This window comes from Rhamphochromis longiceps, linkage group LG4 (assembly GCF_057381845.1).
Source record: "Rhamphochromis longiceps isolate RC_006_pf linkage group LG4, R_longiceps_female_GT1.1, whole genome shotgun sequence".
Lineage (NCBI taxonomy): Eukaryota > Metazoa > Chordata > Actinopteri > Cichliformes > Cichlidae > Rhamphochromis > Rhamphochromis longiceps.
In genome coordinates, this window is record NC_140560.1 from 3,752,971 (window position 1) to 3,780,895 (window position 27,925).

Sequence of the window (27,925 nt, forward strand, 5' to 3'; positions counted from 1 at the left end):
TTTCTCTTAACACTGTGGATTTAAGGTGTGGCATCTGTTCTCCAGCAGAAAAGACTCCTGAAGAGACTCTGTCCTACAGTTGCAATACAGTCAAAGAAACAGAAATGTTGGGAGCTGTAAAAGGCTTGTACAACTTCCATCTTTTGCAGGAACAACTGTGTATAAAGAAATATGGAAGAAGGCTGTTGTGTCTATGAAACAATTAAATAAAGCAAAATAAAATGTAGAATGATTTCTTTACTTCAAATTACAATAGCACAGATTTACTCAGAGCAATTCTTTAAAAAACTATTACCCTTCAAAATGGTGATGTCTTCTACTCATGTTTCGTTCTCCCTGAGCATATTGTGACCTGACAAAGCTAAACTGATCACTTAACAATATGGATCTGTCTTTGATTAAAAGTAACATCTGTCCCCTATTTTCATACCACCATTAGAAATATGTATTTGTTTGAATTATAACCTTTTTCAAGCTGCTTGATTTTATAAAGCTTCTTAAAGTGCAACATAAATGGTCTGCATTTGTATAGCGCTTTACTCAGTCCCTAAGGACCTCAAAGCACTTTACACTACATTCAGTCATCCACACATTCACACACTGGTGATGGCAGCTACATTGTAGCCACAGCTGCCCTGGGGCGCACTGACAGAGGCGAGGCTGCCGGACACTGGCGCCATCGGGCCCTCTGACCACCACCAGTAGGCAAACATGGGTATCTTGCCCAAGGATATTTGGAGATCGAACCACCGACCTTCTGATTAGTGGCTGACCTGCTCTGCCACCTGAGCTACAGCCACCGCCAACATAAAGAAGCAGTGTGTCCCATTCAGTTCCTAGTTGGCCACTTGACTTTCTTTTTGTTTTGGGTCTTGAGCAATAGGCCGTCAGGCTTTTTGGAAGACTTACTAAAACGTTTCTTTGAACTTACTTTTTACATTCATTTTCAGTCATGTGTCTGTACCTGATCATTTACAGAGAAACCCCAACAACAACAACAACAATATAGGTATGAACTGGGACCTGCCGACAGAGAGAGAGAGAGAGTCTTTCCTCTTGAATATTTGTTCAGTATTGTATCAACCTCCTTAAATGTGTAATTATTATTGGCGATTAAAATTCCAATTCAAGAAATAAAATGAAAGAAAATCCTTTAAATGCATTTAATGTATGTATTTCCAGACATACAGAGGATCTTTGCGTTGCAGCATTTACCTATATGAAAACGTTGTTTTTGGAAAGCAGTTTATGCTGTTACCAATCTGAATTAAAACAACTGATTTATATTATTTGTTCAGCTGTTTAGCAGTTGGCCTTCTCTTTCATTTGATAACAGGAAATTAAAGTAACTACTGATCATGAGCTGACCGTAAAGTTCGAGATAGGAACCACTGCAGTCTAGAACACTAACAGTCTGTTTTACACTGTAGCTCATGATCAGTTTCAGTGGATTTGTTTGAGATTTTTCTTGTTATTTCTTATGAGATGTCAAAGTAAAAGCATCAAAAGGACACAGATCAGTGAGCATGGATGGGTGCCTGACGCTTTATCTGCAATTCCTCTGTTTGAACTGTAGGTGGAGCTGCTACATAAAACATTGACCCCAGACTAAACCATGCAAAGGCTCCAGTGTTCCTCTTCCATCTGGACTACAACACAGGAATCAGCTCTTAGAACTACAAAGTGAAAACATAAATGTGGTTCAGAATAAAACAGGTTTGTGTGTTTGTGTTACTCCAGGACGTCAACATGACACGTTCAAGGACCCAGTAAACATCAGAGCAGACAGCTGTTCATAAACATGTCATAAAAACGTGCTTAAACTACTCAAAGCTGCCCCTGTGACCACTGCTGCAGAGCAGAATGAACAGTACTGATGGGGACTATGAAGGTTTGTAGTTTAATTCCTGCTCTTGCAGGATCAGTGAGTTTAAAGATAAACCTCACGAACACAACTTTAAATCCCCACGACATCACCAACAGTTCTGCAGGAGGACAGAAGCCCCTGATTTAATCTACCATAATGCTCTGTGATATGTTGTCATGGCAACATGAAGTCCAAAAAATACAAATACAAAAATGCAAAAGAAGAGGAGGACAACAAGACAGGCAGCTGGAGGAGCTTTTGAAGCAGGACAACTTTTCTGGATTTATCTTAACTGGAAATTCTGCTAAACAAGTCAAGCTGGAAACAAGGAGGCAGCTGGTTGGATTATATCTGAGGACAGGACGCATGAAGAGAAGCATGAGGAGAGAGGAAACAGCAGAGAGATGCTGTGGAGACGATCGTGGATCAAGTCGAAGAAGCAAGCACCAAAACTGTGAGTAGACATCACACACCAAGAGCTAAAATGACTGTGCTGATTAAGGAAACATTACATTTGGTTAGTTTGGGGTCTGGAGCTTCAGGTTTGTGGGTTCAGTTGGTCTCAAAATTGAAGAAAGACAAAAACATGTTTCTTTCAAAAGGTTGTTGGAGGATTCTTACTGTAAGAACTGAAAGTTAATCCGTGGGTTTAACTGATAATTAAATAATTGTAATTGTTGTTATACAAATGTGCAAACATCAATCATAATTAGTGATCAATGTGAGTTTTAATCATTGACATTTCTTTTAATTTCTTTATATTTCTGACAAATTTGCAAAATATGAAAAAGAATTTTAGTATTCTTTCAAAATAAGACGTTTCTAATGGACTTCAAACTTCTGAGCTGTAGTGTAGATTGCAATGATAGTTCTCTATTATAGAAGATGATATAGAAGTATGAGGACAGGGAGACACTGTTAAAACGTTATGAGCTGTCTTGCTGCAGAGAAAGTGGAGTCTGTCATCCTTGAAATGCTCCCTAGATAGGCAGCTGGCAGGATTGAACGATGCTCTGCCTCTGTGGTCAAGTACAGACATCCATGAGCCACTGATGAGCGTGACAGATCAGGAAGCATGCATGAAGTGGACGTGTTAGGGAGAGTTTGCCATCAGAGTTAAAACACTTCAACTCAGTTTTTGATGATAGACACAACTAAAAATCCTGATCAGTTACAGACACATGTACACATGTAAAAGTTTGGAGTCAGCTTGTTTGGATCCCTGCAATCTTCTGTGACAGTGTGTGAGTGTGCCTTCAGACAGCCTGCAGTACCTCTGCCCCGTCTCCTGGAGCCCACAGTGTTTATCCTGGATTCATAACTATCTGCAAATAATCCTGTGAAACTTTACCACAGTGTCTCATGATCACTCCGAACACTACACTTATGTAGATATTTCACTAAATCTCATTCGTGATTTGCGATAAATGTTACCATTAATCTTATATTTCTTTATACTTCTGATTAATTTAGTAAAACATAAAAAATAATTTTACTGTTGTCAGAAAATTATAATGTTTACTAAGTTAAAGCAACTTCTTCATTATGTGTATATAGTACTACGATAGTACTAAAAATACAGTGGGGCAAAAAAGTATTTAGTCAGCCACCGATTGTGCAAGTTCCCCCACTTAAAATGATGACAGAGGTCAGTAATTTGCACCAGAGGTACACTTCAACTGTGAGAGACAGAATGTGAAAAAAAAATCCATGAATCCACATGGTAGGATTTGTAAAGAATTTATTGGTAAATTAGGGTGGAAAATAAGTATTTGGTCACCTCAAACAAGGAAAATCTCTGGCTCTCACAGACCTGTAACGTCTTCTGTAAGAAGCTTTTCTGTCCCCCACTCGTTACCTGTATGAATGGCACCTGTTTGAACTCATCATCTGTATAAAAGACACCTGTCCACAGCCTCAAACAGTCAGACTCCAAACTCCGCCATGGCCAAGACCAAAGAGCTTTCGAAGGACACCAGGAAAAGTATTGTAGACCTGCACCAGACTGGGAAGAGTGAATCTACAATAGGCAAGCAGCTTGGTGTGAAAAAATCAACTGTGGGAGCAATCATCAGAAAATGGAAGACATACAAGACCACTGATAATCTCCCTCGATCTGGGGCTCCACGCAAGATCTCATCCCGTGGGGTCAAAATGATCATGAGAACGGTGAGCAAAGATCCCAGAACCACACGGGGGGACCTGGTGAATGACCTGCAGAGAGCTGGGACCAAAGTAACAAAGGTCACCATCAGTAACACACTACAACGGCAGGGAATCAAATCCCGCAGTGCCAGACGTGTTCCGCTGCTGAAGCCAGTGCATGTCCAGGCCCGTCTGAAGTTTGCCAGAGAGCACATGGATGATACAGCAGAGGATTGGGAGAATGTCATGTGGTCAGATGAAACCAAAGTAGAACTTTTTGGTATAAACTCAACTCGTCGTGTTTGGAGGAAGAAGAATACTGAGTTGCATCCCAAGAACACCATACCTACTGTGAAGCATGGGGGTGGAAACATCATGCTATGGGGCTGTTTTTCTGCCAAGGGGACAGGACGACTGATCCGTGTTAAGGACAGAATGAATGGGGCCATGTATCGTGAGATTTTGAGCCAAAACCTCCTTCCATCAGTGAGAACTTTGAAGATGAAACGAGGCTGGGTCTTCCAACGTGACAATGATCCAAAACACACCGCCCGGGCAACAAAGGAGTGGCTCCGTAAGAAGCATTTGAAAGTCCTGGAGTGGCCTAGCCAGTCTCCAGACCTCAACCCCATAGAAAATCTGTGGCGGGAGTTGAAAGTCCGTGTTGCTCGGCGACAGCCCCAAAACATCATTGCTCTCGAGAAGATCTGCATGGAGGAATGGGCCAAAATACCAGCTACTGTGTGTGCAAACCTGGTAAAGACCAAGGCTAAGAAGCCTGAAAACCTTTATATTTTTTTTTCCTGCCTTTGGAGTCTTTCCCAAGAAGAGAAATATTGTTCTAGCAGAAAGTGGTCCATTTGATTTTGATTTTGAGTGTGGTTTGTCTTGCTGCCTGATAAAATATGCATCGAGACGGATTTGTCTCCAGTGTTCTGGTGACAGGCTGAACCCAAAGACCACAATCAATTCTTGTTGGCCTTAAGATAATTCTTGACCAACATTGTTACACTTGTCTTTTAATAACACTTTTAGAGTCAGAGGAATTAAACCGTCAAGCCTGCTTTAGATGCGGTATTCTTCCAAACCTCCAACAATGCACAGCAATGGAGTGAAGTCAGTGCATGCAAACTCGGTCAGATGCAACACAGCCATTGTAAGGCCGAACATGGATGCACGGCTATTCTAATTTTTTCAGTATCAAATCTCAAAAGTTCTGGTGCTGGCTCAAGCAGACTGTTATGAAGGCATAAAGAGGATAGACATAATCAGCATGTGTTATTGCTAAATTTTGGACAATTCTTTCGAGATATGCGAAAATGAGCGAACCTGTCCAAGCACTAGAAATGAGATAGGCATGTGACTGTGTTGAAAACATTTTTGAGACAGCAGTTGTTATGATATTTTGATACCACGGTAAGCATTTACGGGATATTGTTTTATACAGGAAAACTGTTACTCAATAAGGCTCATCTACTAGTTGTTTTTCTCTTTCTCTGTGACCCAAGAATTAATGTGTAGGACTCACAAGCTGGTACCCCAAGGTCGAAAACACCACAGAGATGAGACCACTTCCTTACTCCCATCCTCCCTTCCTTATCTCTTAGAAAAAGGCTCGTTAAAGGCTAGGTGGTTTGTCTCAGAATTCACTAATGAAAGAACTCTGTATTTTATGTCTAGGAGTGTATTTTGCTGGGATGATCATAAATTATAGCTGAACTGATAAACTACACAAGGGATACTTTGCTCAGAAGGCAGGAAGACGTTTCCTTATTTAGTCTGTACCGGTTTGAACTGGGAAAGCTGACACACGAACCTTTTTTTTTTCTCTATATAAACTGCTGTGTATCAAATAAACCTTTGAGTTGATTCTGGGAAAGCAATCTGAACAGTTTCTGTATCACTTTGTTCTCCTAGCTGCTCCCGATATCGTAACTAACCCCGCTGAACGGCATACCTGAGTGTTACTTTGAATAATTAGGAGTCTTATAAGGAAAGGACAAACTCTGCTTATCGCTCACGCCACGGAGGAAACCCGGGAAGGCAATTTCCTTCAATTTTGGTGTCAGAAGTGGGATTCCTGACAGAAGGTAAATATGCGTCTTTCATATTTATATAAAGACCTATTATACCTCTCTCAGTGATCGATCCATAAAGAAACGGGATATGCTGACGAAGTTTCACTTAGTGATCCAGAGAGATACACTGACTGACTTCCTCAGTCCCCGAGTAAAGTAAATTAACCCTTGTGTGGTGTTGGTGGACACAGGAAGTTGCCTGTTGTCTTGAATATTTTAATTTTGTTTAAAAAATAATAATAATTAATTGTTTAATTAAACGTACGTTAAAAAGTGAGAAGTTGCTCACTCAGAAAAAGTGACACAGGAAGTCGCCTGTTGTCTTAAATACTTCTCGTTAAGTCAGAAGTTGCTCAGAAAGAGTGACACAGGAAGATTGCCTGTTATCTTGAAACGTACGTTAAAAAGTGAGAAGTTGCTCACTCACAGAAAGCTAGTAAATAATTAAATTTAATTTTGTTAAAAAAAACAAAAAAAAAAAAACAAAAGAAAACTGAAAACGGGTCTCACAGATCCGATTACCATACAAGGGTTAAAAGCAGTAAATTAAAAGCAGAAAGACACAGGAAGTTGCCTGTTGTTTTACGAGAAGTTGCTCGCTAAGTGAGAGTTGCTCACACAAACAAAAAATTGCTAGCAATAAATTTAAAGTAACCTCAGCTGTGCCGCAGCGAAAATACTAACATAAATCCTTCAAGCGTGTAAACCCCTCTGGAAATCACTGAACATGGGTCAGAATAATTCAAAAACCACAGACAAGTCCGATAAAAAATCAAAATTACCTGTAAAACCAACAAAAATTAAATTTAAAGTCTCAAACAACAGCTCAGTACGACTCCCATTTCCAGTTACGTGTAACCCACGTCCACGAATCGGCGAAGACTTCCATGATTACGTATCCAGAACATGCGGAAGTGCTTATGTGACTGACTTTGTTTACAACTTACGGACTATAAGTTCAATGCATTCTAATTTATTTCCGGAGCCTTATCCCGAACGATTATCGCCAGAAAACAGGTCAGTAGAAATGTTGAATATCATTTGTGATGAGAAAAGTAGTCTGCTTAAAAAGTCCTGTAGAAAATATATGATAGAATGCCGCGACGTGATGCATCAAATGTTACCGCTATGGACAAAAGGACCGGAACCAGGCGTAGATACTTTAACATCAAATAAAACTAGTGCAGGCTCTAGCAAAGAAAATAAATCTACTGCGGGAAAAGCTAGTCTTGCATGCAATGCATTCCTGGAGTAACCGAGTCACAACTCATAAGAGAGATAGGTGAATTAGACCCAAAGCATGATAAAGCATCCACAACTGCAGAGTTTTTGTGGGTAAATAATGACAAAATCACAGATTTCTTTAAGAATCTAAAGAAATTCCTGCTAACAATGTCCAGAGACAAAATTGACTTAAATGCAGTAACTATGTGTAAACAGAAGCCTGATGAATCTATCCTAGTATTCATAAAACGCTTTATGCACTGTTGGACAAGCTAGAGGTGCAAATTTAGCTCAGTTTTCCAGCAGCCGCAGACACCCAGAGCAAAAATGAATTTGTGTATTTAATTTAACACAGTGTGAAATGTTTGCTGACACTGATAACAGCTTATGTTTTCTCTGCCCTATGTACCGACATGATGGAGAAGGAACATCCTCTGTGTCAGCTGGACCCTAAGCAGAGAATGAACTCAACATCCTTTTTGTCCGGTACTCTATGTCACACACTGTGCCAAAAAAACGTGTACAGACGCAACTAACAGGTAATCCCATGACTGGGAGCCACACTTTTGTTTCTCTCACACTGTTCAACAACATGATAACTGCTCACACAAGTGAAGGTCAAACAGTGATTTTGTTACATAACTCAGACATAGGTTACGAAATATGTCGTCACATAGATCTAACCTAACCTATCCACTGTACTATTTCTGCAGTTACATTGCCAGCTGAATACCAGAATATGACATTGTGGTCTAAAAGTGAGAATGATATAGGATTTATTGACTGTACACTTTATCACGTACACCTATTAAAACACAACAAGCCAGTATATGTCAAGCAACATCCCATTTCTGCCGAAAAAGCCGCAGCCCTAGATGTCATGATAGGAGATTTATTGACTACAGGAGCAATAAAGCCCACACTCCTGTCAATCCTGTGCCAAAGCCTAACAAACCTGGCGTATGGCGTTTCATACAAGACTTAAGGCAAATTAATGCAGTCAACATTCCTCTGCCACCTCTCGTTTCAGATGTTCACAGCATATTGACATGCATTGCATACACATTTTACCGTGGTGGATTTATGCTCCGCTCCTTTTTCTCTGTGCATGAAGACACACAGCCGTTATTTGCATTCACACATAGAAATAAGCAGTACACTTGGACTCGTTTGCCCCAAGGCATGATAGACAGCTCTGCTGCTTTCTCAATGGTGCTTCACTCCTCCAGGGCTGTACTCTGATCCAGTATGTGGACGATCTCCTCCTCTGTGCTCCGAGTGAGGAATTGTGTCAAACTGCTACACACATGCTTCTCCAGCACCTCCAAAAGACTGGCCACAAAGCATCTGCAAAGAAAATGCAGTACTGTCAGACTTCTGTTCAATATTTGGGATTCACACTGTCTCACGGAAAACGTTCCATGACTGCAGACAGGGTCAAAGCTGTGACCTCTGTCCCTCGTCCCACTACACAGAAGGAAATGTTGTCCTTCCTGGGCATGGTGAACTATTGCAGACAGTGGATACCAGACTGTTCTTTTCATGACCACATTCTGCGTGACTGTTGTAAAAAAAAGACAAGCCTCCTCGAATACTGTGGTCCACAGAAATGACTGCCTCTTTCAATGCATTACAGGGAGTGCTGACCTCCGCCACTCAAAGGTGCTGCCTGAATTGTTCAGGAATGCCGGCCTGCCTGAGGGCAGTAGCAGCTTGCTCTATCATGATAAGGGACTGCGAGAAGCTTACACTCTCACATGACACTATTCTACACACCAATCACCAGGTCACGACCATTCTAGCAAACATAACTACACAACATATGCAAATCTCACTATAAAAGCGAGCAGCACGCCTGATTCGCCAGCACATTTATTGATCCTATGCTGTGTTCTTCTGACCGACAGGATGGCTCAGACAGGCTTGACGATCATGACTGCATGACACGTATACAGGAATCCACAGCACCACGTCCAGATTTAGAGCAAACACCTATCCCAGACACAGCCACGGTTTATGTGGACGGGTCCTGTTCAAGGCCGAGTGACAACTCATTTCTTTGTGGCTATTCAGTGGTGACATTGCCTGACATCATACTAGAGGCTCACTCATTACCATTTCACTCAGCACAAAAAGCAGAGCTCATGGCTTTAATACGCGCCTGTGAGCTACATTTGGATAAGCATGTGACGATTTACACAGACAGCCGCTATGCATTTGGCGTTGTGCATGACTTTGGCACATTGTGGAGACAGAGAGGATTTAGATCTGCTGATGGAAAATAAATTGCTAAATTCTGATTTTGTTCAAAGACTTTTTCAGGCTATACAGCTACCATCGGCCGTTGCAGTTGTAAAAACGAAAGGACACAGTACAGCTGACACAGACGAAGCAACAGGTAATGCCTTAGCAGACGTGACAGCCAAGGCTGCAGCTGCATCGCAGCTCCCACCTCCACAGGAAGTATTATCTGTGCCCCTACAGCTGCCACTTGTTACACTCCCAGACTATTTCGAAACAAATGTTGATTTAAAATTCATACAAGCGCAAGCATCTGCCTGTGATTACACCTATTGGGAGAATAATGGCTGTACCTTAGATGACAGAGATGGCCTATATAAAAACCTTGAGGGTTTGATTGCCCTCCCATCTTCCCTGCTGCCAGTCCTTGCCCGACATTTTCACTGTGTGAGTCATGTCGGACAAAGAGGGGTAATAGGGGCAATAAAATCAAGATTTGTAATTGAGAAAACATCACATGCAGTAAAAAGCATATTAGCAACCTGTCTAACATGTGCGCGAACTAATGTAGGAAAATCAAAAGCAAAACATCAGCATTTACCACAACCAGATTTTCCATTTCATACATTACAAATTGATTTTACACATATGCCAGCGCAAGGAAGCATCAAGTACTTACTGGTAATAGTGGATCAATTTAGTAAATGAGTAGAAGCTTATCCAACCTCAAAAGAAACTGCAGAAGTAGTCTGTCAAAAGTTGAGCAATGAAATAATACCCAGATTCGGAATACCTCACCAGATTAACAGTGATAGAGGACCTTCATTTACATCAGAAGTAATTCAAAAGTGTACTAAAACTCTAGGAATAGACTGGAAATATCATGTGCCATACCATCCTCAGAGTTCAGGAGTTGTAGAAAGAATGAATAGGACCATAAAAAATCGCCTGACTAAAGCAATGATAGAAACAGGAATGACCTGGATCAAACTACTTCCTCAAATCCTCTGTGAGATTAGAATGACTCCATCCGCAGCAACCAAATTATCTCCATTTGAAATAATCATGGGAAGACCATTTCCAACACCATGGTCAGCTTCCAGAGGGGCACCGCTATTGGAAGGGGACATAGACACTGCATTGTCCGACTATGTCCACAATCTGGTAGAAACACTGAATAATAACTATCAGAAAGTTTGTCTCTCCCAGCCTCTCCCCTCCACAGATCCAACCCACAAGTGGAGACCAGGGGACGCGGTGCTAGTGAAGTCACTAAAACCAAGAACACTCGGGGAGGCCGCGTTTTCCAGCCCCCAGACTGTACTGGCAGTGACGAGAACCAGCATCCTTACGGACGGACAACCTCAGTGGATTCATGCCAGCAGGGTTAAGACCAGCCCAATCGGACCATCTCAGGCGTCGGATCAAGCAGACGACATCTCCGGCGAGCCAGCGCCCGGAACTAGAGCAAATAAACACACACGGGTAGATGACATCTCAGGCGAGCCAGCGCCCGGATCCAGTGCACACACGCAATCACTGATTAACACACAACGTCTGAAAGAGCCACAGCAAGGTACTCGAACATCCAGCAGGAATAGAAAGCCAAAAGTACCACATGATGTCTAACCTGATAAAGCTAGACTCACTCCATCCTGATAATGAAGAAAATGAAATGCCCATTGTCATCATACGGCGCTTATTCGATGTCTCTCGAACCTGGGACCAGGCCAGAAGACGACTGAAGAACTGTTTTTCTTATATATTTAGGTTATTTATCACATCTATCGCATTAACCTTAGGATTTCTCTTTGCTATTTTGTATTGTAAACTGCAACCATGTTCATATTTCTGCAGGTCATATTTTGCTGACTATACCTCATGCTCTATTTTGCAAGACACCTACTTAATGCACTCCTCACGCTCCCTAAAATCAGTAAATAGCAACATAGACGCCACTAATGAACCATTTTATGCACCCTCTAGAGCAGGAGCTAACGCCTGGTATGAAAATGCCAGAACAGCCGCTCGTGATTTAGGAAACAGTAACTGTTATGTCTGTTCAAAGGCTAATCCAGAACAGGTAATAGTAGGATACCCCATATCCGGTTTCCCCCTCACTGAGGGACTAGAGGAAATCGGCGGAGATAATGCTCTCCTTAAAGACGCTTTACAGTTGACTCTGAGCCCTCTCGACTGCCTACTTAGACACACACACACACCAACTAACCCTGAGACTCCATTAGGCGAATTATTGAAGTTATCTAATGACACCGCAGGGACCTGCGCCCAAATGAAACGCCCTAAGAATAGGTTAAAGCCCTCACTGCCCTTAGGACAGATCCCTCTCCATTTTAATACTAGTATGATATGTCTGCGCAGACTAAAGTTAACTGGCCCAGACACACACATAGATTATACAAAGGATAACTATACATTCTTCTCTGACTCCCCAGGTGCACGCTGTAATGAGACATGGCTAGCTGTCTCTGTGGCTGAAGTTTTATCATATCTGGAGGAACACACACACAGTTCAAGTTCGAGCAGAGACTCGATCATTGTTCCCCCAGACGGTGTATTAAATGATACTGACTGGGGGGAGTTAGTTAAATCACACATGGTCACGCGCCTAACTAGAGCAATCCCACATGCTTATTGGATGTGCAATAATACTCTTAGATTAGCTTTACCTGTTAATTGGACCGGTACCTGTGGTCTAGTAACCGTTGATGTATGCTGTACTTTCATTCCCAATAACACCGCCCCTAACGGTTCATTCACACAAGCTATGAATAAACTTGAAGCATTGCAGATAGAACTAATTGCCAATACAGGCCACGGTCAGTGGCTACATAAGTGGCTACAGGACACGTTTGGAAGATGGAAGAAACTAATTGTAGCCTTTGTAACCGTTGCAGCATGTTTTCGATGATTATTGTCTGTTGTGTGATACCATGTATACGCTCTCGGAATTTTTGATATTAAGCTCACTCGAAGGACTAGTTACATTTATGATTTGTTTCACATTTATGATTTATCTTTATATTATGTTATTACATTCTGTCTTTATACTATGTTATCATTACATGATAAAAGGGGAGAACTGTTATGATATTTTGATACCACGGTAAGCATTTACGGGATATTGTTTTATACAGGAAAACTGTTACTCAATAAGGCTCATCTACTAGTTGTTTTTCTCTTTCTCTGTGACCCAAGAATTAATGTGTAGGACTCACAAGCTGGTACCCCAAGGTCGAAAACACCACAGAGATGAGACCACTTCCTTACTCCCATCCTCCCTTCCTTATCTCTTAGAAAAAGGCTCGTTAAAGGCTAGGTGGTTTGTCTCAGAATTCACTAATGAAAGAACTCTGTATTTTATGTCTAGGAGTGTATTTTGCTGGGATGATCATAAATTATAGCTGAACTGATAAACTACACAAGGGATACTTTGCTCAGAAGGCAGGAAGACGTTTCCTTATTTAGTCTGTACCGGTTTGAACTGGGAAAGCTGACACACGAACCTTTTTTTTTTCTCTATATAAACTGCTGTGTATCAAATAAACCTTTGAGTTGATTCTGGGAAAGCAATCTGAACAGTTTCTGTATCACTTTGTTCTCCTAGCTGCTCCCGATATCGTAACTAACCCCGCTGAACGGCATACCTGAGTGTTACTTTGAATAATTAGGAGTCTTATAAGGAAAGGACAAACTCTGCTTATCGCTCACGCCACGGAGGAAACCCGGGAAGGCAATTTCCTTCAGCAGTTTTCACTCACATTAGTTTAGGATGTTTATTCCGAAAAAAAAAAAGAAACAAAAAAAACCCCGAAAAAAACCCCCCAAAAAACTGGTAAAGACCTATAGTAAACGTTTGACCTCTGTTATTGCCAACAAAGGTTATGTTACAAAGTATTGAGTTGTATTTTTGTTATTGACCAAATACTTATTTTCCACCCTGATTTACCAATAAATTCTTTACAAATCCTACCATGTGGATTCATGGATTTTTTTTTTCACATTCTGTCTCTCACAGTTGAAGTGTACCTCTGGTGCAAATTACTGACCTCTGTCATCATTTTAGGTGGGGGAACTTGCACAATCGGTGGCTGACCTGACCTGCACTCAATCTACAGCAGGCGGTGCTGGACCAAGGCCAGCCATCCCAACAACAGACTGTTCTCTCTGTTGAGGTCAGGAAAGCGATTCCGCTCCCTGAAGACCAACACAGAGAGACTGAGGAGGAGCTTCTTCCCGCAGGCGATACGGTCTCTCAATCACACCACCACACAGTACTGACCCACACATACAGTTCTTACACACACACTGGACATTCTGAACATTTGTTTACACTTCATTACTTAAATCACGCTGCTGTTATTGTGTATATATTTATTTATATTTCTTCATACATTCTTATATAGTTCTATATTGTGTATTTTGTTGTACAGTTATTTTATTTTCAACTTTAATTTATATATTTTATCTTATTCTCCCAGTTAAATTTACCCTTCATTCTAATTTGTGTTGTACAGTTATTTCATTTTTAACCTTAATTTATATTTTATTCCTTCCTAGTTAAATTTACCCTTTTTAATTTTTCATATTTATTTCCTATCTTATTCATAGCCTTTTCCTTTTTTGTTTTCTTTAGGTCACGAGCAGTTGTCCAAGCATTTCACTACATATCGTACTGTGTATGACTGTGTACGTGACAAATAAAATTAGAATTTTTGAATTTGACTAAATACTTTTTTGCCCCACTGTAACTAGTTTGCTTGCATGCAAATTGAATGCAACTAAGTAACATTATGTTTGATTGCCCTTCGACCTAAGAGATGTTTGTGGCTGTGTGGCAGGCAGAGGTAGGACCTAAACGCAGGACTCAGAACCAAAAGGACAGAAACAGGTAGCTTTACTGTTGTGATTACATAAACTCAAGTGTAAAAACATACAAAAAATCAGAAATTAGGAACTATACACTAGAATTAAACAACTAGGAATTAACGACTGAAACATGGCCCACATGGAAATACAGCAAACGGGATGATGCAGCAACAGTCAGAGGGAGACTGACATACACAGGATGAGGAGAGGATGGACCACTGCTGACACTAATTGCACACTGACAGGAGAGAGGAGGCAAAGCAGAACACAATGCACACAGGACACAGACAGGCAAAATAAAACAGGAAACAGATGGAACGGACACAGGATGACGGTGGAAACAAACACTGAGACGAGACTGACTCGATAAAGGGAACGCATGGAGGGGACAGACATAAGACTAGAAAGACAAACGCAAAGACACTGAAGATGAAAACGAGGGCGACAGAGAGAATGAGAGACAGAAAGGGGGAGACGCAAAACAAACTAAACTTAAAATAAATACAATATACTCAGCAAACTCCTAAGCACAAGAAAATACACCAGGAAATGTAAATCACTCTAAGAATACAGCAACAAGATGAGATTCAAGAGTCCACAAAGACAAAATGCAATGACAAACACAACAATGCTAAATCATTACAAACATTGTATGTGGGTATGATTAAAAATAATTTAAAAACCAGTTGTTGTAATGCAATTAAATGATTCCAGCTTTTATTTTTAAAATCAAAAAGTGTATCAGCCAACACACTGGACATTTTTCTGCTGAACAGCAAACACGAATATTGCCACAATTGTAGCTGGTGTTATTTAATAAAATTTAAATTCTATATTTATTTGTTACACAATTTAAAATTTTAATATACATATTATAATGTCATATATATCATCTTACAATAAAAACAGATTCAATAATTCTGAAACAAAGTTTAAGCTTCCCATAACTTTGTACTGCAAGTTATAGTATTGATATAATTGATATAAAATGTATGTATTGTTCAGCCATAAGTGCAGTCTCTGGCTCAAACAACACATTTGTTTTGCATTCAAATGCACGAAATTGGTATGTTGTATTTATATTTTAAGGATGGCTTGTTTCCAGTCCAGGCACTGCTGCCTGATTGACTGTCATGGATTTAGTTGATCCAAATGCCTGAAGAAAGTCTTTAACATCTCCCTTTAAGTACAGTGGCAGTGGATGTGGGCTTGAGATGCATTGACCTAGAACCTGCTGGTGACCATCTTCACTGAACACGCCGTCTGTGACGGAGGGTGAAGTAAAATGCTTCCCAGATGGTATTGCACGGTAGCTCAAAGTCATACAGCCCTTTTCTGTGATCATAATTCCATCAGTTTTGTCAGGACTGCAAACATCACCAGCCGCAGCCTCCCTCTTACAGTTTGTTGTAGACATTCATTGTTATACATTTCTCCTCGCATCCTCCTTGTATACTGACAGTGAACCAACATTTTTCAAATTTGAATTCATATGTTTTTATGGAGCTGCCAGCAGGAGGGGAAAGGTGAAGACCACAGAGAAGGTTTATGGATGAAGTGAAGGTGGACATGCCGAGCGATGGTGTCGCAGAAGCGAATTCAAGGGATAGGCTATAGTTCTTTGAGAATCACTTTGTTGGTGGAAAAGTAATATTTTATGCTTTTATCTTTGTCATTTTTCACTGACTCAGCATGCAAAATGGGAACAAATTACATCTGTTTTGCTTAGTGTTTTTGACAGGCTGACAGTTCCTAAACACACTTACAATTAAAATAGGTTCTTTGTTAAGTTGCTTATTTATTAATTTAGTGCTTCAGTATATTATGGATCAGTGATAAGTGGCTTAACAAACAAATCTTCACCTAAATACAGTCAGGTGCAAGGACTTGATTAAAATGACTGGGAAAAAGTAAAAATAAAAAGTTTAAAAGATCTTTACAAACCTGAGAATTATTGCTCAAGACTACTTTAAATCAGTGGTTCCTAAACTTTTTCCCGCCACATACCCCGTGAAACATGTCAGCTACCAATGACTCACGATTAGTGTCTATAAATACAATGCAATACCGCATGCATAAAACTAAATACTGCAAAGTCGATTATTTCTCACCACAAAATGAATTTATTAAAATATTTTAGTAATGACCCAATTTTAATCACAAACTTTACTACTTAATACTAGCAGTGTATCAAAAGATTTATTAGAATTCACCATTTTGTCGAGAGCTTAAAGGCCAGATGTGAACTTTCATTAAGCAGAACTTTATTTAATGTGATGGGCAGACGCACACAGCTTTTCAATATTTGGCTCAATTTGGGAAAGGATGAGTCTTAAATCGTTTTCCACACAAAGTCTTGCTGTGTGTTTTGTTTTCATTTTTTAAAAGCAGAAAACCCCCTTTCTCACAAGTATGTGGTTGGCGGAAGGCATCAGAGTCTTGATAGCGTGCTTAGCCAGTGCATGCTGTTTAGTGCGCAGTCCTATGCAGAAATCCACCAGGGAGATCCAACTGTGGCGATCTCAATTAGGCTCTCCTGGTCAGACGGTCATAACGAAGTAGGCTCGGCTGAAACATGTTTCAGACAGAGAGGAATTCCCTTTGCAGCAAGAACCTCTCGGTGGATGCTGCAGTGTACCCAAGAGGCATCTGGCGTGACTGCTTGTACACGCCAAACCACACCTCCGTGTGTCCCAGTCATGGCCCATGCGCCATCAGTGCTAACACCTCTGTCACACACGAGTCCATGTGTGTTCACGAATGTGTCCAGCTTTTGAAAAATATCAGCGGCAGTTGTCTTTTCTTCCAGCGGTTTACAGAACAGCATGTCCTCCTTGATAGTTCCTTCATAAATGTTGCCCACATACATTAGGAGATGCGCCAGGTCAGCCACATCCGTGGACTCATTCAGCTGTATTGCATAAAATTCTCTGTGAAATATGCGCTGATGGAATGGACTGTATCGTCTTTTTTGCCTTTTCCATTGTCCCTACCATATCTAAAGCAGCAGGGAGAACGAGGTCCTCCAAGTTGGTTTTAGCCACTCTGTAACTGACCATGTAAGATGCTTGTAGTCTGTTTTTCTTCATAGGATTTGGCATTCGAATGCAAGTTTTACTTGTTGAAAGTGATTTTAGCTGTCGCTCAATATATTCTCTTGGTTTATTTTTCAAATGGGGATGATTTGTCTCTAAATGTCTGCACAATAGTGAAGGTTTCATTGAGTTGTTAGACAATACTTTTGCACAATTAACACATTGTGGCCAGTAATATCCACCAATATTTATACACGTGAATCCCCGCAAAATATAATTGTCATCATATTTGCGCTTCTTTGATGAGGGTGTGTTACAGTCCGAGGTGATATGCTTTCTCCCACTTTGACGCTCTGCATCAGACCCTTAATCACTTTCTCCACGACTGTCTCCAGCTATGCTAGCCACTTGGCTAGTAACCACAGATGCATCTGTGCTAGAACCCCAATCTGACCATTGTTGTTGAACAATCACCTGTGCGGTCACTGGCAAATGCATCTTCAGATATGAGCTGATTGGTTTTAGTGGCCGGTGTTTTGGTGGTAGGGTGTTTTTTTCCTTCTTCTTGTTAACCATTTGTCCATTTCTGCGCTGCACTGAATGCTTGGAGGCAACTTTGACTGTCAGGCCTCAGTCAATCGGGCAAGTCACGCCCATTTATTTTGTCAGTGCAATGTTTTTGCTGAACACCAGAGGGTGGTATATAGTCATTTAATAACCACAGCAAACTGTATTAAAGCAAATTTAGGCTTTTTAAATTCGTGATCGCCACTCCAACCTCAACCCTCGTGTACACCCTACAGCCACTTGCGTGCCCCCGAGGGTACGCGTACCCTAGTTTCGGAACCACTGCTTTAAACAATACAGGACATTCTGGCTTCTTGACAACAAAATAAATGTGGTTTGGCTCAAGACTTTTGCACAGTACTGTACGTATTGAACAAATGACTAGATATCGTTCCATTTGCCTGTGCATCAGGAAGTCTACATCTACAAGTATCTGGAGATTAATCGTTATATAATTTACATATTTTGCTTGTTTCCTGATGAAATGTGAAAATGCTTTGTCATTGCACGTGACTATCTGCCAGCAGGTCACATTAAACATTAAAGTGGATGATGAGATTTCTACGAATCAGGAGGAGAAAAAAATGCAACTTCATCCTGTGAGTCACAGCTGGTACAGACGCCCCGGCTCAGTGATTGGTGGAAACATACGTCACATCTTGCACGAGCACTTCCGGTGGAGTATAAATACAGGGACCCGCGAGTGTGCCGTTTCACACCAGGGGAGAAATCTTTGAGGAGTTTTTGCTTCAACAGTGTTTGAACGGAACTTCTTGACTTCGTCCCGCTTTGTATTTCAGCTACTCTGCACTTCGGAAGAAAAATCCTTTTCTACTTGAACACTACACATAAAGTCGACGTGAAGCTTTATTTTTGCACCGTTTTTGTTAATAAAAAGCACAAGAAACGCCAGCCGAAATGGAGTCCCAAGTGCGCCAGAACTACCACCGCGACTGCGAGGCCGCCATCAACCGGATGGTGAACATGGAGCTGTTTGCGTCTTACACCTACACTTCTATGGTGAGAACACGTCATGTGATGCTGATGTCTGTAATAACCTTAGTCTCAAGCTATATTAGCTTAATGCTAGACAAAGAGAACGGAGTAGAGTCGTTAAATGTAAAGTCCGGTATGTTGTTGCTAATTTCAGTAATGCATGATTTCAGTAACGGCTTCTTTGCTGCCTATCATGTGCCAATAAGCAGGTTGTCAGATACGGAGTGTATTTTCACCACAAGTACTGTCACTAAGTAACCAAAAAATGCTGCGTCATGCTTACGGTGGCTTTTCCATACACATGCTCGCTTCGCAGGAAACGAGTGTAGACTCTGTCCTGCAGAATTTAGTGCACATTGTCTTTTTAAATCAAATTTGAAACATTTTATATCAAAGTTAAACTTGTATAACTTGTGTTGTACAGGGGCGAAATGATTGGTGGTGTGTACCAATTAATAACCTGTGTCTGATTTGTCAGGCCTTCTACTTTGACCGTGATGATGTGGCCCTGCCAGGCTTCTCCCACTTCTTCAAGGAGAACAGCCATGAGGAGAGGGAGCACGCTGACAAGCTGCTGTCCTTCCAGAACAAGAGAGGAGGTCGCGTCTTACTCCAGGACATCAAGGTGTGTACAAACTGAACCAGTCCTGCTGTGACATACCTGACTGTGTCTCTAACACAGAAACTGGGATTAATGAGCAGTGTTATGACACTTGTTCTCTTGTTGTTAGCGTTAGTGTGTAATGTGTATACAGAGCTTAAAACAAGTGTTCAGTCTCTAACAGAATTGTTTGTTGTGCAGAAACCAGAGCGTGACGAGTGGGGCAGCGGGCTGGAGGCCATGCAGTGTGCTCTGCAGCTGGAGAAGAATGTCAACCAGGCTCTGCTGGACCTGCACAAGCTGGCTTCTCAGCATGATGACCCTCATGTAAGTGGGAGTTGGAGGGAAGAGTTTGGGGTTAAAGACTGAACTAGTTGATGCTGTGTATGTTTGACAAATCATCAAATGTTAACTGTAGTTTGTTTTCCCAGCTGTGTGACTTCCTGGAGAGCCACTACCTGGATGAGCAGGTGAAGTCCATCAAGAAGCTGGGTGACCACATCACTAACCTCACCCGCATGGATGCCCACAACAACAAGATGGCAGAGTACCTGTTTGACAAGCACACTCTGGGTGACAAGAGCTAAATGCTGAGACGTAGAAGTGAGCCTGGAGTCAGCATGTTAACAACACAGGCTTTGAAGTAAACTCACTTCTGCTCCAGCTGATTTCTTTCCTGATTTCCTGGCTTTAAAGCTGGCATCAGTTCTTGTATGTTGTGGTGTTTTTGTGTGAAATGTCACATGGAGCGATGGATGTTATCAGGGTATGGCTCTGCTTCTAAGCTGTCTGACATTTGGAAATGTTTCTGATCTGTTCATCTGAATAAACCTTTTGAGCTGGATCTTTGGTCTCTCTGCATCTGTGACTCACTCACGAATCACTTCAGTGACTTGGGGTACAAATAAGTGTTTAAATCAGAATGTGAGTGTTACTTGGAGTTTTGCACAGTGAAGTCATGTTAACTGACACTTGCTGACAACATTTTGGTACACTTCCACCTCAGTGCAGACCTGCAGTTGCATGGCTGAAAGCAATGAGACTTTGTTACTTGTGATTGTGCTTTTACTTAACAGTTGCTGGGTGGATGAATTCTGACAGATAGGGCTGCAAAAGCAATGAGTGTTTGAGAATCCTTTTTCTGGTCAGATGAAACAAAGCTGGGACTGAAAAGCCAGACTTGGACTTTTGAGCTACAGTAAACTTGCTCTCATGTAATTTTCTTTAAAGCGGTCTGGCTAAAAGATACAGTAACCACTGACCTTAAGTTCATACTTAAGAATGGAGATAATTTTAACTACCCAGTAAAAGTAACCATGTTCTATTAAAATGTTTCCAGGAGAAACAAAAGCCACCTGTGTAAAGTTTATTCATACAATAGTATACTTTGGTTAAAATATACCGTGAAAAACATATTTCAAAGGTTCCTTAAGTAATAGGCCTGTCGGGGGTCAGCAACCTTTAACACCCAGAGCCATTTGGAGCCGGTTTCCACACAAAAGAAAACGCTGAGCCGCAAATACTTTCTGACATCTAAAATGAAGATAACACTGTATATATTGTTTTTTACTTTTATGCTTTGTGTGAACAACTAAGGTGTGTTGCTTATGAAATCCATGAAGTGCTACAGAGAAAATTTTATTTATGTAATTAACACATTTTGAACTCTTAAAGAAATATAACAAAAGGAAAGATGCTGAACTAAAATGATCCAGCAAACAAAAACTGTTATATCACCTTTGTGCTTTTGGAGCCTTGACCCGACTTTTAAAAATATTTTGAAAAAAGCACTATGCTGATAAAAAATTAAAAATAGATATTTGCAAAATTCTGCCTAAATATGTATTTTACCTGGTTAATATGTGTGGCGGGGCGTGGTCTGCAGCGCCGCTGCTGGGGAGGCGACGCACCTGAGCGGCACCCGCAATCACGCCTCGCCGCCTGAAAGTCTGTGCTCTCTCTGCTGTTGTGTTGGTGTGTGTCGGGCTGTGAGCTGCAAAGCTACAGCCGGCTGTGTGCGTACAGCAACCGTGTGTGAAAAGTGGTCAATATAGAGATGCTGAAAAGCGTGTTCATGCAAACATCGTCGGGCCTGCCGTGATATGTTTACAACGGGACTTCTGCTCCTGAACCTCTGCGCACAGCGTCTGCAGATCAGGGCTGTACGAAGTCAGTTTACGCAGGACTGTAAGCTGTCGTCTGTGAGGCGTGAGCGCTGTTTGTTTGTAACATAGTTCACGGTGGAGAACAGCTGCTGACATAATGTGGATCCAAAGATCCATAATTGGCCTACCTGGGTTTGAAAGTCTCGATAAATGCAGGCGTTTCGGCGGGTACACCGGCTTCCGCGAGTGTGACGCTTACTTTGAGCGATGAAAAATAATAAAATAATATTATTTTATATTTCAATATCACAATCTTCTAGAACTACAAGTTAAAAAAAGAACTAAAGACAAATAAAATACACTTTAGCTAAATACTGAAGTATAAGGACAAAAGAGCCGCAGGTTGCCGACCCCTGTTCTATACAGAAGTTGAACTGGAACTTTGACCACTAGGGGGGAGTGTTTTACCATTAACAGTTCTAATTGTTTGACTGTCAGATGTGAGCTGTAGATATTATTTTATATTTCTTTTTAGCCCTACCCACCTTTTTTCAAGGTTTCTGTTACAGGTTTCTGTTGTGGAGAAGAATGTTTTCATATTTATTAGAACTGTCAAGAGAGGTCATCTTGTGCCCCATTATGCAACACCAGCAATGATGGCAAAGAGTCGCACAGCGCCTGATGCAGCGCCGTAGTTCTTGTGGTGAAGAAGGGTCTAAACGGTTCTATGTTGACTACTGCAAGATGAATGAAGTGTCACAGTTTGATGCTTACCCCATGTACCGGGTCGATGAGCTGCTGGACCGGTTAGGCACCGATGTTAGATTTAACCAAGGGCTACTGGCACTTGCTAATTATACCCCTCAGTCTGTTTTGTTGCCACATTAATTTTACCCTCCGTTGAATTCAATTGAATTCCTCTTTCCTCTAAAAGGAACATGACTTCTGGAACAATGTCCTTTGGACAGATGAGAACAAAGTGGAGATGTCTGGCCATAATGCACTGCTATATTTGGAGAAAACTAACACAGCATATCAAGACAAACATCTCATACCAACTTTCAAGCACGGGTGATGATTTGAGCTTAGTTTGTTGGTGACACCACGGCCCATTGTTAATCAGTGTAGCTTCAGTCATTTTGCAGATGTACTGTTTATAAGGTTGGGGAAACCTGCAGGAAGCTTAGGTTGAAGAAGTCACTTGGATGAATGACAGAATATTTGTTCCACTGAAAACGCAATGTTCACTTGAACAGAATCAACTTTTTAGGATTTCCTTACCTGGATCATTGAGCATGCATTAAGACATTTTAACCAACTTTGGGAAGGACTGCCTCAACCTAGTATGTGAGCAAACTTAACATAAGAGCGCTGACTACAGAAACCACAACAAAAATCTTCCAGAAGGCACAGAGCCAGCTGCTCAATGAACAGGTGAGACAAACAAATTTTACCATCGATGTGTTAAATTCGAAAGCGGCTCCGATTGAGACTTACAGTGAGTCTAGATGAGAATACCCTTCAAATGGTGTTTGAATTCATTGAAAAGGCTCATCCAGCACAGCATGAACAGTCTAAGACCAGGCAACAAAGCAAGTTTGACTTACTTGTTGACATCAGCAAAACACAGAGCGTATTCTCAGCCACTAGATGAGAGAAAGATGCCACACTGAGGATGTGGATACATGAGCATGTTTCTGGCAGACAAGTCACTCAAGCAGTGAACAACATTCTCGCAAAATGACTGAACACTGAGAAAAATCTCACGAGTGGAAATGATCACAGCCACAAAATCAGCAATTTAAAAAAAACACAGTGCAGATGTGAAAGCAGATGTGGAAGTTTTGGCCTATCGCAGCAATGCAAAGCCCCCGGCCCTCACATTGCTTAGTAAAGACAACAACATTGTCGTCCTTCTGTCAGACAAGGGTTGGTGCGCAGTTTTGCTAAACCAGAAAGACTATCATGGGAAAATTATGAGCCCCTGAAACGAGACCCAGGAAGTAGTTACAGGAAGATTGTCTGAAACAGGACGATGCTATTAACCGGACCTCATGCCACAGGCTATAACCAGGGGAAACTACACCAATTCTGTATGGTTTACTGAAGATACTGAGAACAGGTACAAGGGGTGTACCTGTAAGATCATATTGTTTATTTGATCAACTTGGTCATCTATAACACCTCAAAGTTTCTGGCTTTGATCCTCAACCTGTTGGTAGTCAGCTCTAAACACCACATTTCTGGATTTTTCTGAGAAGGCGAGAGACGTCATTATGGAGGCAGATGGTTTCGTATGATGTAACATCTCTCCTCACTTGTGTTCCCGTCATTGAAGCAGTTGAGGTAGTAAGAGATAACAGGATGACTCCAACTCAGCAACAGAACCACTCTCAGCGTAATGTGTAACATAATATATGAAAAGTATTATATAACGATTTATCATATTACATCCTTTAGAAAGCTACAATGAACATGGTTTACTTTGCTATGGCTATCTGAAGATGCAAGTGTATATACTGCCCCACTCTCTTTAGGTGCTTTCTGGACTCTATATACTAGGCATGGGTACCGGTGTCCGGTGCCATGATGGCACCGGTTCTGACATAAACGGTAGTAACCAGACCGAAAAGCAGCGCACATTTCGGTGCTTTATTTCCCTGAGCTGTGATACACTTCTAGCCAATCATTTTACGTTTCCCAGGATAGTAGGCGGGTCCAGGTACGTGCGTTCTTTTAGAGCAGAGCTACAGATTAAAAATGTCCAAGGCGAAGCGGTCAAAAGTCTGGCTGTACTTCACAGCAAAAGATGCAAACTCAGCAGCAACAAGTGCTTTAAGCTGATACTGTGATACTGTCAAAGGAGGTAACACCTCGAAACTGATGAAACACCTGGCGACGCATGGCGTTTTTTTTAAAAGCCGAGAAATGCGCCGTATTTGGTAGCTTGCTGCGAGACCTCACACTGTGCACGTTGGGTGGGTTGCCAGTTATCGGACCCGGAGCAACATCCCCCAAAAACCCGAAGAATAGAGTCCTGGCCCCTAGCCCTGCCAGTGTAGCAGAAATGATGAGGATGATGATGGCAGCAGCAGCCGTTCTTCTCTGCGTGAGTAGCTTCATGTTGTTCGTGTGTAATTTACGTTGAGTAGGCTAACCACGTTATTACATTAATGCATGTAAGGTGAACTAGCAAACATCATCATAGCTACATGCGGCTGTCTTCTTGTTTGATGGCAGATACTCCCTTCACCCTGGCCAGAAGGGCTAAAATGACCAAAGAAAAAGTGGAAAACAGCTGAACATGAGAGGTTTTTGGACAAAGTTTGTGTTTTTTCCATTGTTTAAGCACTGCTTCCAGCCAAGAGTGATACCATATATGCCCCATAGCTGCAGAAAAGGCTAACATTGTTATCTTTTTACAAAAAAACAGCTGAACATGAGAGGTTTTTGGACAAAGTTTGTGTTCTCCATTCTTTAAGCACCGGTTCGAGCACCGTTTAAGCACCGGCACCGTTTCAAAAGTACCGATTTGGCACCGTTATCGGATAAAACCTAAACGATACCCATCCCTACTATATACCCAGATCTCTCATACTCCTCCCAGCCATGCTGTGCAGAAATACTAATTAGCCATCTTTCAGTGGTGCATCTCTAACTGGTCAAAATTCTTTTTTCTGTGGTCAGCAGTCATTCCCTAATTCCTTGAAACATAACGTGCAGTGGGATTTGGTGCTCCTGAATCCCCACATGAACATCTCTTGCAATGGGGTTGACGCAAAAGAACATACACTGGCCTGCATAAGAGTGGTATTATAACGAGCATAGCTGGGGCCGAGATAAATTCTAGCCTCTCTGAACACGACAGAGCATGCAGCAAACTGAGGAGAGTCCTATTAAAACACGTGCACTGGCCATTTCCTGGCTTGATGGTAAATATTACGAAAGCTGCTGGATGAGGCAGCTTCCAAAGCTGTGGCCCAAGAAGCTTTCGGCAAAGTGTAATGAACAGCCAAAATTATATTTGGTTGAGTGGCCTTGTCAACATTAACAAAGTGGAATCCACTCACACCACCACCTGTATTGTACTTTGATGAATTCTGAATCCTGACTAAAAATCAGTCTAAAATTAGCTAAGACAGCTAGGTCAAGTAGCTCAATAGTGCTCTGACTCTTTGTCAGTGCTCTGACATGTGAGACCGTTCAAATGCAAAACATTTGCAAAACATAGAAACTTAAGGGGCTGGCAGTGTCAGGAAACTCACAGAAAGTGCAAATTAAGTTGTTTGGATGACCCAAATTTGGGTGTGTCTTCCTTCATGCAAACATTGACGAACACTCATTAAAGTTCCATATGTTCTCCTTTACCAGACTAAATCCAGTATGTTATTTGTAGTACTCTGAAGAAAACTACGGAGAAAGTAAGTCCTCTACTTGCCAGCTGGTGTATACGAGCAATTAATGTCATTTGTTCAATTTCATAATCGATTTGACATTTCAAGGAGACATGAATGGCATGGATTATATTTGGATCTTCACAGGTAAGACAAATTACCTTTTACTAAATGTATTTTCCCATATAAAGAATCAATGCCAGATATTTTATTGTTTTAATCTATCTAAAACCCACACCATGAACCACAATTATGAAGGAAAAAAGTGCACAATCACAAAATGTACTCTTCTTTTACTCATAACCTGCTTTGCTCACTTAGAGATGTTGTGGAATATTATCTTCCCTTAATTCTTTCCTCTTTGGGTGCCTATTTTGAAAAATCAAGAACCCGTTCTAATCTCATGGTCCTGGGTTTGACCAAATGTTTTGTTTTTTGTTTTGGGCTTATATTATGTTTCTTTTGGATGTAAGAGTGTTTTTAGGCTCTAGTATATTTCTCCTCTGTTTCCTCTGTTTCAGTCAATGAAAATGTGGGTTTTGCTGGAAAGACAAACACGAGTGTCTTTCCTGCAATGCTTCAAAGGCTCAAATCACATAATGAGGCATTAACAGTCATGTCATTTCAGAGCCCTGTTTATCTTTGTTCACGTGATATTCTGAAGAACAATCGACACGGGCTTCGTTTGGACACGCTCCCTTTGTTCAGCACAGGGCTTCAGTGTCAGACATAATATCCACTAAAGAGTTGCATGTCACTCTACACTCACACATACCAGCCATCAGCTCGCGACAGTTACAAACACGTTTGTGCAGTGGCTTTGTGGGCTTTGCTGGCAAATAGTTGACTGGAAAAGACACCTCAGCTATCAGAGTAGTTCAGACTTACCACATTACAGTCCAACCGCAGGTGGAGGGACTTGATGTTGAAATGATAACAAATAGAGCAGAATTAGCAAATGTGCTGGATAATGCTGAAATCTGAATCCCAATTTCAACAAAAAACAGCATCGGGTGAAATAATCATTCTACAGTTGTTATGTGAAGAAGACTTTTTTCATTTTCTTTCTCTTTTTTTGGCACTTTTATAAACAGTTGTGTCGTCATCTTTCACATTGCAAACAAAACTCAGCAAATGAGATAAATAATGCAAGTTGTAGAGTTGAGTGTTTTGCAGAATTTGGTTATTGACCAAAAACACTAAGCATATTACCAAGTCCACATTGTAAGATGTAAGTAAGTACCTTTTATTATTTAAAGTATTGATGACATCTTTTTCAGCAGTGATGTCTTTGAGAATGCTGTTAACCTATTAAAGCAGCTCACGTAGGGGAGAGTGGTATGTCATGATTCATCATTAAGATGCAAATTCAGAACACATTTTAACGACCACTGAATCACTGTGATTTTTACTTTCCACAATAACCATCTACCAACAAAACATATTGTTAAACTTTTCATGTATTTTTTGGAGGCCTAGAATGTGCCTGTCTCTGAAGAACTTTTGTTCAACATCTGTTATTGACACTGAATCTGTTATGCTAGTATCAATCTGATGTCAATCGACACTATAGATATTTGGATCGATCCTCCCACCTCTGCTGTTTATATAGTCTTTAAAAGGGAGAAAAACTAAAGCTCTTTAAATACTTTATGTTAACAGGTATTTTCTTCTTGATGGAATCTGGTGCACCAACAGGTACAACCCTACTCCAACACCCCTTCCCACCACCCTCGACTCCCAGAGTAATCTATTAATTTGACTAATTACTACAGTTTTTTT

General features: G+C 41.1%; 2 protein-coding genes across 2 annotated transcripts in view; both read left to right on the plus strand.

Moving 5' to 3' along the window:
• Nucleotides 1-27,925, plus strand: part of LOC146670826 (uncharacterized) — a 411,199-nt gene that overhangs the window by 377,963 nt on the left and 5,311 nt on the right. The window contains exon 2 of the mRNA XM_085402959.1: nt 25,061-27,841. Coding sequence (XP_085259085.1) covers nt 27,796-27,841 — 46 coding nt within the window. The 5' untranslated portion in view covers nt 25,061-27,795. The remainder of the gene's footprint in view (nt 1-25,060; nt 27,842-27,925) is intronic.
• On the plus strand, nt 18,746-20,488 carry LOC146670834 (ferritin, middle subunit). Its single transcript, XM_085402936.1, has 4 exons — nt 18,746-19,067; nt 19,522-19,668; nt 19,846-19,971; nt 20,076-20,488. The coding sequence occupies exons 1-4, from the start codon at nt 18,966-18,968 to the stop codon at nt 20,229-20,231; spliced, it is 531 nt and encodes a 176-aa protein (XP_085259062.1). The 5' UTR covers nt 18,746-18,965; the 3' UTR covers nt 20,232-20,488.